The sequence below is a fragment of the Pecten maximus genome, chromosome 1 (genome assembly GCF_902652985.1).
Source record: "Pecten maximus chromosome 1, xPecMax1.1, whole genome shotgun sequence".
Lineage (NCBI taxonomy): Eukaryota > Metazoa > Mollusca > Bivalvia > Pectinida > Pectinidae > Pecten > Pecten maximus.
This window is the reverse complement of record NC_047015.1, coordinates 16761567-16773936: the sequence shown is the minus strand read 5'-3', so window position 1 is coordinate 16773936 and position 12370 is coordinate 16761567. Positions and strand designations below refer to the sequence as shown.

Here is a 12370-nt window from a genome sequence, read left to right as displayed (position 1 = left end):
TGACCACATATACTGATAGAACCCCAGAAAATGGGTGAATCAACACTGAAATCTCACATCAAGTCAAATGTTTAAAATATAGCGATGATCATGAATAGGACTGTGCACCACCTTGATGTTCTGTTACCAAGAAGTTTTACTTTCATTTTGTATGAGAAGTTCCAAAAAATGTTCTTAAAACTATGAGCCCTAAATTATCCGAAAATGGCTTTGAATTTGGTTTAATCAGATCAGTATGCAATCTGCTTTTGTTTGGAATTTTCTACTCCTACCAAACTGATTGGAATTCAACAAAATTTTCTGTGATGCATCATAAGTCCAAGAAATCACATTAGTATATGTGATTTGACTGAAGACTAAAATGTGGAGCTGATGTGTAGATATCTGCCATTACTTTCTCATAAAGGCTCGGATTTTGAACAAAAGTGTTGTAATCATATCAGTAGGACAATGTTTTTTCTATAAAAGTCTTTAAGTTCAGAGGTGTAACACTAGAAAACATTAAATACTTTTTACAAAGAAAAATTAATAATGATTGAAATTACCTGATGTTTTCTTTTGCAGAGACAAAAACATAGTGATGATTTAGAGAAGAGGCCTGTTATACCAGAGCTTCACTTCAAAGTCCTAACCACCTTTATCGTCCTTGGTTCAATGACAACAGGCATCCTAGTCCCTAATGGTAAGGAGCAACTTATCTGTAATTAGGAGTTAAAACAGCATTGTGGTAAGTTACTATGCAGAAATCAGTTTCTGTAAAATGTCTACACAAAGTATCCTGTTCTAAAGAGTTTGGTATGTCGTTACATTGGGGATATAGTGACAAGTGTATGGCCATTTTGATGCCATTGTTTTGTATGCAGGTTTACACAAAAATTGGAGGCAAATTTATCTTAGTTGGTTTGTAAATGGTTCAAATTAGCCTTATTCAGGATACACAAAACTTTGACAGTAGGCTTCAGACATGACCTGCAATGATCCTCAAATTTGCTGTTAACTTTTGGATTTTATTTCCAGTGGAGTTTGTGCTGGCCATGAATGGTGCTACCATGGGAACCCTTATCTGTTATATATTCCCTGCTGTGTTCTTCTTACGAGTGATGACAGGGTCATCTGATGGAAAACAGATTGCTCAGGTCAGTACACGATAAACTCTATACTGATATGTCAAACAGATGGATCCTCAATCAGCAGTTGGAATCAGAAGTAGAAATCAATTTGATAATCTATTAAAACTATCAATTACTTTTACAGCTTTTAAAGTATTCATTTAACAATTAAACGCTTGTTACATTGTATTTATTGTCGACATAAATGCCATCTAAGTGACAGATAAGTTAAGGGCGCCATTCTATTTATCTGTCGCCCAGATTGCATTTATAGTGACAATTGATACAATCTAACAAGTGTTTGATTGTTATATTTACATTTACTTATGTTAAAGTCTGCCTTTCTGAAATAAATACATTCTTTTTTCACCAATTTCATTGTATATATCAGATTCCTTTCTTTGATTGATTCGCAACCAATCTGACACTGTGTGTCCATTGTGTGTTAACACAGTTATACCTGTCCATTGTGTGTTAACACAGTTATACCTGTCCATTGTGTGTTAACACCGTAATAGTTATACCTGTCCATTATGTGTTAACACAGTAACACAGTTATACCTGTCCATTGTGTGTTAACACAGTTATACCTGTCCATTGTGTGTTAACACCGTAATAGTTATACCTGTCCATTGTGTGTTAACACAGTAACACAGTTATACCTGTCCATTGTGTGTTAACACAGTTATACCTGTCCATTGTGTGTTAACACAGTAACACAGTTATACCTGTCCATTGTGCGTTAACACAGTAACACAGTTATACCTGCCCATTGTGTGTTAACACAGTAACAGTTATACCTGTCCATTGTGTGTTAACACAGTAATACAGTTATACCTGTCCATTGTGTGTTAACACAGTAACACAGTTATACCTGTCCATTGTGCGTTAACACAGTAACACAGTTATACCTGTCCATTGTGTGTTAACACAGTAATACAGTTATACCTGTCCGTTGTGTGTTAACACAGTAACACAGTTATACCTGTCCATTGTGCGTTAACACAGTAACACAGTTATACCTGTCCATTGTGTGTTAACACAGTAATAGTTATACCTGTCCATTGTGTGTTAACACCGTAATACCTGTCCATTGTGTGTTAACACAGTAACACAGTTATACCTGTCCGTTGTGTGTTAACACAGTAACAGTTATATCTGTCCATTGTGTGTTAACACAGTTATACCTGTCCATTGTGTGTTAACACAGTTATACCTGTCCATTGTGTGTTAACACAGTTATACCTGTCCATTGTGTGTTAACGCAGCTATACCTGTCCATTGTGCGTTAACACAGTAACACAGTTATACCTGTCCATTGTGTGTTAACACAGTAACACAGTTATACCTGTCCATTGTGTGTTAACACAGTAACACAGTTATACCTGTCCATTGTGCGTTAACACAGTTATACCTGTCCATTGTGTGTTAACACAGTAATACAGTTATACCTGTCCATTGTGTGTTAACACAGTTATACCTGTCCATTGTGCGTTAATACAGTAATACAGTTACACCTGTCCATTGTGTGTTAACACAGTAACACAGTTATACCTGTCCATTGTGCGTTAACACAGTAACACAGTTATACCTGTCCATTGTGTGTTAACACAGTTTTAGTTATACCTGTCCACTGTGTGTTAACACAGTAACACAGTTTTAGTTATACCTGTCCATTGTGTGTTAACACAGTTATACTTGTCCATTGTGTGTTAACACAGTAATACAGTTATACCTGTCCATTGTGTGTTAACACAGTTATACCTGTCCATTGTGTGTTAACACAGTTATACCTGTCCATTGTGTGTTAACACAGTTATACCTGTCCATTGTGTGTTAACATAGTTATACCTGTCCATTGTGTGTTAACACAGTAACACAGTTATACCTGTCCATTGTGTGTTAACACAGTAACACAGTTATACCTGTCCATTGTGTGTTAACACAGTAACAGTTATACCTGTCCATTGTGTGTTAACACAGTAATACAGTTATACCTGTCCATTGTGTGTTAACACAGTTATACCTGTCCATTGTGTGTTAACACAGTAACACAGTTATACCTGTCCATTGTGTGTTAACACAGTAACACAGTTATACCTGTCCATTGTGTGTTAACACAGTAATAGTTATACCTGTCCATTGTGTGTTAACACAGTTATACCTGTCCATTGTGCGTTAACACAGTAACACAGTTATACCTGTCCATTGTGTGTTAACACAGTTATACCTGTCCATTGTGTGTTAACACAGTAATACAGTTATACCTGTCCATTGTGTGTTAACACAGTTATACCTGTCCATTGTGCGTTAACACAGTAACACAGTTATACCTGTCCATTGTGTGTTAACACAGTAACACAGTTATACCTGTCCATTGTGTGTTAACACAGTTACACCTGTCCATTGTGTGTTAACACAGTAATACCAGTTATACCTGTCCATTGTGTGTTAACACAGTTATACCTGTCCATTGTGTGTTAACCCAGTTATACCTGTCCATTGTGTGTTAACACAGTTATACCTGTCCATTGTGTGTTAACACAGTAACACAGTTACACCTGTCCATTGTGTGTTAACACAGTTATACCTGTCCATTGTGCGTTAACACAGTAACACAGTTATACCTGTCCATTGTGTGTTAACACAGTTATACCTGTCCATTGTGTGTTAACACAGTTTTAGTTATACCTGTCCACTGTGTGTTAACACAGTAACACAGTTTTAGTTATACCTGTCCATTGTGTGTTAACACAGTAATACAGTTATACCTGTCCATTGTGTGTTAACACAGTAATACAGTTATACCTGTCCATTGTGTGTTAACACAGTAATACAGTTATACCTGTCTATTGTGTGTTAACACAGTTATACCTGTCCATTGTGTGTTAACACAGTTTTAGTTATACCTGTCCACTGTGTGTTAACACAGTAACACAGTTAGACCTGCCCATTGTGTGTTAATACAAAGCTAACTAAATGATTTCCTACCTACAGGCTGTGTTAATTTTTGGATGCTTGATAATGGTACTGTGTACATTGACGACCTTGAATGCCCAAGAACAAGGTCACGGTGTCGAAGTTGTTGGGAGAGATGGGACTGTTAACAAAGATCTCCCAGTGGTATCTGACAAGGAAAAGCCCCTCCAGCCCCCAGTCATGAACTCTAATGATAAACTCGCCCCTAAGGATAAACCTCCTGACAAAGTGGACTCTGATGTTGGCAAAGTGGATACATTAGTAAATAAAGGTATGATTGTATTATAATTCACTTAGACAATTCAAACAGACAGAGTTAAAAAAAAATACAAAGGGAAAATGATAATTTATGTCAGTGTGCGGTAGACTTTCGGTCAATTCGAATCGGCGATTGTTTATGATTCAACCTATTTCAGAGAGTTCAAACATGTCAAATGAAGAATGTGAAATAAGATGGTTTTTTTTGGCATTTTTCATTGAAAGCTTGCACTGAAAAAATTGCTAGGACTTCGATCAACAGACACGGTTAGGGTAAATGAGCTGTATATTTGTGTTCATTACAGTATGGCTGTGTTGGACAAAACATAGATATAGGCCACAGATTTTAGAGTTGATTAAGTTTTTTACATTGCAAAATATCAAGCACGAGATTGCTAATAATTGCAACTTTAAGCCCCGATACTGTATTTATAACATTAAATCAATATGAGCTGATGTCACGCTGTATGGCTGACTAAAAAGTTGCCCGTGCAAGTTGTCAAATACAGGTTTAACTAAGCATTTCGATTTTTCAGTTGTGACGAGACATCACTTAATAATTGCCAATCAAGGTATTACCTGTAAATGTGTGCTCTCACACTAGGTAGGGCAGGTCAGGGCAAGGTATCACGGTAAAGTTGGAAGGATCAGTCACTAGTCATGGTGAGAGAAGCGATTAGCATTCATGTCCAGTCTTAACAATCCGCAGGTCCCCCAATTAATGATAGGTAATTTTTAAGATGTCACATAAGTTTGATTGGTAACCATTGGTGAGGAATTAAAGGAAACACCAGGTTCAGTATATTGGTTCTTTATTATGCATAAAGACCTACAAAACATATAACATGGACGTAGTACATTGACCGGAACAATTGCAATATATTTACGTGACAATAGTACACAACGCGACCACGGTTACAATTATGTAATAGAAATTTACATTTATATAAAATATATATGAAGACAGACTTACCAGGGCTAGCTATAATGTTGTCTGCTCTGTCCAATGGCTTGATGGAGAATGAACAGGGAGCGGGGGACAGGAATGATATGTGCAGGGAATAGGACGAAAAGTCCGTGCAACACTCTCATCCAATCGAACCTCTCTCATACGATGACGTTTGAGAAGAGTCCTTACACGCACGGGACATACATGTAGTTGACACATACATGTCCCGAGTGCCCAAGGGCTACAGGTCTATTAAACTACATACAATTTAAAAGCAAATAAGTTGATGTTCTTACCTAACTTCACTAACATATTGGCCTATGTCTACAGTAGCATTTTTGTATACATAACAGGTCATGTAGACTGTTTTCAATATATTAAATGGACCATTCACTATGAAATATTAGGCATATGTACAACAGTTTCTTATTCATATTCAATACATGTATTTAACCATGCTTAGGTCTCAGCTAGTCTAACTATTATGTCACAAATGAAACATGTACTGTTTTAGGGCCTACTGTGTACACAATTGCCTCTGCTTCGTACTAGAATGACCATAATTTAATATTACAAAATGAAGAAAGTTTAATTATCAATTAATATTTTACTCCATTATAAATGTGCCTCTGCTCATCTTTGTAATGTATGGGCCTTACATTAGATATACCAGGTATGTTTGTGTGTTGAATGATGATGCCAAGATGTTTGCTGCTATTTGAAGCATAATTGTGTATAATTCAAACAGATTCATCTGTATTTTATTTTGTTCAAACTGACCAAAGGTTTACAGTATCATTACTTTCAAGACATATTTTACAATACAGATATGTTTATGATATGTTTTTCGTTTATATTGTTCCTATAAAGACTTTTAGGTAATTTCCATATTTATGTTTTTCACACTTGACTTGCAAAGACATTCATAAGCCTGGTAAGACAGGCTTGCCTTTTGTACCATGTATATCATATCTTTTGTTTCCATTATTACTTGAATAATATTTGTAATTTGTACAGATGAAAAGTCAAAAGATAAGCGAGTGGAGCCTCCCAATCCCCGAGAACCTTCTGAGGTAGGCTTCTACATAGTACATTCACATGCTAGTGTTAAAGTCATATCTATACCAGGAAATGACCCAATAAACTCAGTTTCTCTGCTTTGGCAATTGAAAATGATATGGATCTTGTTAAAAAATTTCATAGAGTATAGAGGAATGACTCTATATGATAAACATCAGGGAATTGAGCTGTAGATGTCAGTGAGTCCTTAGATCGTAGGTCAAATTAGAAACATGTTGATGAAGTATGGATGCCCCGATTTGAGGTGCCACCATTGTACAAATAACAACAAACAATCTGTAAGGTTTCATTATTTCAATACATGTATTTTAATACAACATTGAATAGTAATTTGACAATTGGTCATCAGTAAAAGCACAGACAGAAACACCATTTATTAACAATGATAAATGCAAATATTTTCATCCAAAATCGACCCAAGTCATTAGACAACCAATACAAACCAAATCCAAGATGGTGACCTGCATTTCAGCTTATTGCATAAGGTGGTTCATTAGGTAAAAAGTCCCCGCAAATAGGCAACCAAATTAAGCGGAATGCAATGTACTGGTAAAAGTGGTTATATGTATTGTCTTGCTGCTTGTATTAAAATTAAAATGTTCCTGTGATTTTGGTGTTGATTCTGTACAAGGAAAATCTTACTGTTACAGAATGATAATCCAGACAAACAAGTTGATGTTAAAAAGACTTTAGATAAGCCAAACGTTGATTCTGAACTCAAAAACAACAAGGTCATTGACGAACCGGTCAAAAAGAAAGCTGAAAAAATAGTGGAGGGACAAGACCAACTACAGAAGGCACCAGTCATGGACAAAGAACTGGGGCAAGGTAAAGATCAGGGTAAGGACACCGAGTTAGGACAGGATGTGATGAAAAAACCAGCAGAGGATAAAGAGGATATTGTAGACAGTAAGGAAAAGAAGCAGGTGGAGGAGAACATCAATAAGAAACAGGATGAAATCATCAACGAACTGGAAAAACAACGAGAGGAACAACGGGAACTGATTGAGGAACAAAAGGAAATCCTTGCACAGCTTAAAGAGCATGAACAGGAACACAAACAGGTAATGTACAAAGCACAGGTATAATTAGTATCTACAATATCCGGTCCCATTAGTATCCACGATATCTGGTCCCATTAGTATCTATGATATCCGGTCCCATTAGTATCTACGATATCCGGTCCCATTAGTATCTACGATATCCGGTCCAATTAGTATCTACAATATCCGGTCTCATTAGTATCTACAATATCTGGTCCCTTTAGTATCTACGATATCCGGTCCCATTAGTATCCATGATATCTGGTCCTACTACTATCTACAATATCTGGTCCCATTAGTATCTACGATATCTGGTCCCATTAGTATCTACGATATCCGGTCCCATTAGTATGTACGATATCTGGTCCCATTAGTATCTACGATATCTGATCCCATTAGTATCTACGATATCTGGTCCCATTAGTATCTACAATATCCGGTCCCATTAGTATCTACAATATCTGGTCCCATTAGTATCTACGATATCTGGTCCCATTAGTATCTACAATATCCGGTCCCATTAGTATCTACGTTATCCGGTCCCATTAGTATCTGCAATATCCAGTCCAATTAGTATCTACAATATCCGGTCTCATTAGTATCTACAATATCTGGTCCCTTTAGTATCTACGATATCCGGTTCCATTAGTATCTACGATATCCGGTTCCATTAGTATCTACGATATCCGGTTCCATTAGTATCTACGATATCTGGTCCCTTTAGTATCTACAATATCTGGTCCCATTAGTATCCACGATATCTGGTCCCATTAGTATCCACGATATCTGGTCCCATTAGTATCTACGTTATCTGGTCCCATTAGTATCTGCAATATCCAGTCCAATTAGTATCTACAATATCCGGTCTCATTAGTATCTACAATATCTGGTCCCTTTAGTATCTACGATATCCGGTTCCATTAGTATCTACGATATCTGGTCCCATTAGTATCTACAATATCCGGTCCCATTAGTATCCACGATATCTGGTCCCATTAGTATCTACAATATCTGGTCCCATTAGTATCCACGATATCTGGTCCCATTAGTATCTATGTTATCCGGTCCCATTAGTATCTACGATATCCGGTCCCATTAGTATCTACGATATCCGGTCCCATTAGTATCTACGATATCTGGTCCCATTAGTATCCACGATATCTGGTCCCATTAGTATCCACGATATCTGGTGTCATTAGTATCTACGATATCTGGTCCCATTAGTATCTACGATATCTGGTCCCATTAGTATCTACAATATCTGGTCCCATTAGTATCTACGATATCTGGTCCCATTAGTATCTACAATATCTGGTCCCATTAGTATCTACGATATCTGGTCCCATTAGTATCTACAAATATCTGGTCCCATTAGTATCCACGATATCTGGTGTCATTAGTATCTACGATATCTGGTGTCATTAGTATCTACGATATCCGGTCCCATTAGTACCTACGATATCCGGTCCCATTAGTATCTACGATATCCGGTCCCATTAGTATCTACGATATCCGGTCCAATTAGTATCTACAATATCCGGTCTCATTAGTATCTACAATATCTGGTCCCTTTAGTATCTACGATATCCGGTCCCATTAGTATCCATGATATCTGGTCCCATTAGTATCTACAATATCTGGTCCCATTAGTATCTACGATATCTGGTCCCATTAGTATCCACGATATCTGGTCCCATTAGTATCCACGATATCTGGTGTCATTAGTATCTACGATATCTGGTCCCATTAGTATCTACGATATCTGGTCCCATTAGTATCTACAATATCTGGTCCCATTAGTATCTACGATATCTGGTCCCATTAGTATCTACAATATCTGGTCCCATTAGTATCTACGATATCTGGTCCCATTAGTATCTACAAATATCTGGTCCCATTAGTATCCACGATATCTGGTGTCATTAGTATCTACGATATCTGGTGTCATTAGTATCTACGATATCCGGTCCCATTAGTACCTACGATATCCGGTCCCATTAGTATCTACGATATCCGGTCCCATTAGTATCTACGATATCCGGTCCAATTAGTATCTACAATATCCGGTCTCATTAGTATCTACAATATCTGGTCCCTTTAGTATCTACGATATCCGGTCCCATTAGTATCCATGATATCTGGTCCTACTACTATCTACAATATCTGGTCCCATTCGTATCTACGATATCTGGTCCCATTAGTATCTACGATATCTGGTCCCATTAGTATGTACGATATCTGGTCCCATTAGTATCTACGTTATCTGGTCCCATTAGTATCTACGATATCTGGTCCCTTTAGTATCTACGATATCTGGTGTCATTAGTATCTACAATATCCGGTCCCATTAGTATCTACAATATCCGGTCCCATTAGTATCTACGATATCTGGTCCCATTAGTATCTATAATATCTGGTCCCATTAGTATCTACAATATCCGGTCCCATTAGTATCTACGATATCTGGTCCCATTAGTATCTACGATATCTGGTCCCATTAGTATCTACAATATCTGATCCCATTAGTATCTAAGATATCTGGTGTCATTAGTATCTACAATATCTGGTCCCATTAGTATCTACGATATCTGGTGTCATTAGTATGTACGATATCTGGTCCCATTAGTATCTACAATATCTGGTGTCATTAGTATCTACGATATCTGGTCCCATTAGTATCTACAATATCCGGTCCCATTAGTATCTACGATATCTGGTCCCATTAGTATCTACAATATCTGATCCCATTAGTATCTAAGATATCTGGTGTCATTAGTATCTACGATATCTGGTCCCATTAGTATCTACAATATCTGGTCCCATTAGTATCTATGATATCTGGTGTCATTAGTATCTACAATATCTGGTCCCATTAGTATCTACGATATCTGGTCCCATTAGTATCTACAATATCCGGTCCCATTAGTATCTAAGATATCCGGTCCCATTAGTATCTAAGATATCCGGTCCCATTAGTATCTACGATATCTGGTCCCATTAGTATCTACAATATCCGGTCCCATTAGTATCTACGATATCTGGTGTCATTAGTATCTACAATATCCGGTCCCATTAGTATCTAAGATATCCGGTCCCATTAGTATCTACAATATCCGGTCCCATTAGTATCTAAGATATCCGGTCCCATTAGTATCTAAGATATCTGGTCCCATTAGTATCTACGATATATGGTCCCATTAGTATCTACGATATCTGGTGTCATTAGTATCTACAATATCTGATCCCATTAGTATCTACGATATCTGGTGTCATTAGTATCTACAATATCCGGTCCCATTAGTATCTACGATATCTGGTCCCATTAGTATCTACGATATCTGGTCCCATTAGTATCTACAATATCTGATCCCATTAGTATCTAAGATATCTGGTGTCATTAGTATCTACAATATCTGGTCCCATTAGTATCTACAATATCTGATCCCATTAGTATCTACGATATCTGGTGTCATTAGTATCTACAATATCTGGTCCCATTAGTATCTACGATATCTGGTGTCATTAGTATCTACAATATCCGGTCCCATTAGTATCTAAGATATCCGGTCCCATTAGTATCTACAATATCCGGTCCCATTAGTATCTACGATATCTGGTCCCATTAGTATCTACGTTATCTGGTCCCATTAGTATCTACAATATCCAGTCCCATTAGTATCTACAATATCCGGTCCCATTAGTATTTACAATATCTGGTCCCATTAGTATCTACAATATCCGGTCCCATTAGTATCTACAATATCCAGTCCCATTAGTATCTACAATATCCAGTCCCATTAGTATCTACAATATCCAGTCCCATTAGTATCTACAATATCCGGTCCCATTAGTATTTACAATATCTGGTCCCATTAGTATCTACAATATCCAGTCCCATTAGTATCTACAATATCCAGTCCCATTAGTATCTACAATATCTGGTCCCATTAGTATTTACAATATCTGGTCCCATTAGTATCTACAATATCCGGTCCCATTAGTATCTACAATATCTGGTCCCATTAGTATCTACAATATCTGGTGTCATTAGTATCTACAATATCTGGTCCCATTAGTATCTACAATATCCGGTCCCATTAGTATCTAAGATATCCGGTCCCATTAGTATCTAAGATATCTGGTCCCATTAGTATCTACGATATCTGGTCCCATTAGTATCTACGTTATCTGGTCCCATTAGTATCTACAATATCCAGTCCCATTAGTATCTACAATATCCAGTCCCATTAGTATCTACAATATCCAGTCCCATTAGTATCTACAATATCCAGTCCCATTAGTATCTACAATATCCAGTCCCATTAGTATCTACAATATCCGGTCCCATTAGTATTTACAATATCTGGTCCCATTAGTATCTACAATATCCGGTCCCATTAGTATCTAAGATATCCGGTCCCATTAGTATCTAAGATATCTGGTCCCATTAGTATCTACGATATCTGGTCCCATTAGTATCTACGTTATCTGGTCCCATTAGTATCTACAATATCCAGTCCCATTAGTATCTACAATATCCGGTCCCATTAGTATTTACAATATCTGGTCCCATTAGTATCTACAATATCCGGTCCCATTAGTATCTACAATATCCAGTCCCATTAGTATCTACAATATCCAGTCCCATTAGTATCTACAATATCCAGTCCCATTAGTATCTACAATATCCGGTCCCATTAGTATTTACAATATCTGGTCCCATTAGTATCTACAATATCCGGTCCCATTAGTATCTACAATATCCAGTCCCATTAGTATCTACAATATCCGGTCCCATTAGTATTTACAATATCTGGTGTCATTAGTATCTACAATATCTGGTCCCATTAGTATCTACAATATCTGGTCCCATTAGTATCTACAATATCTGGTCCCATTAGTATCCACGATATCTGGTGTCATTAGTATCTATGATATCTGGTCCCATTAGT

At 37.1% G+C, this 12370-nt stretch overlaps 1 protein-coding gene across 2 annotated transcripts in view; it reads left to right on the top strand.

Moving 5' to 3' along the window:
* Positions 1-12370, top strand: part of LOC117326357 (putative sodium-coupled neutral amino acid transporter 10) — a 35237-nt gene that overhangs the window by 13252 nt on the left and 9615 nt on the right. For both annotated transcript variants that reach the window (XM_033883072.1, XM_033883081.1), the window contains 5 exons: positions 565-682; positions 1018-1136; positions 4107-4359; positions 6313-6368; positions 7026-7439. In XM_033883072.1, the coding sequence (XP_033738963.1) occupies positions 565-682; positions 1018-1136; positions 4107-4359; positions 6313-6368; positions 7026-7439 (960 nt within the window). The remainder of the gene's footprint in view (positions 1-564; positions 683-1017; positions 1137-4106; positions 4360-6312; positions 6369-7025; positions 7440-12370) is intronic.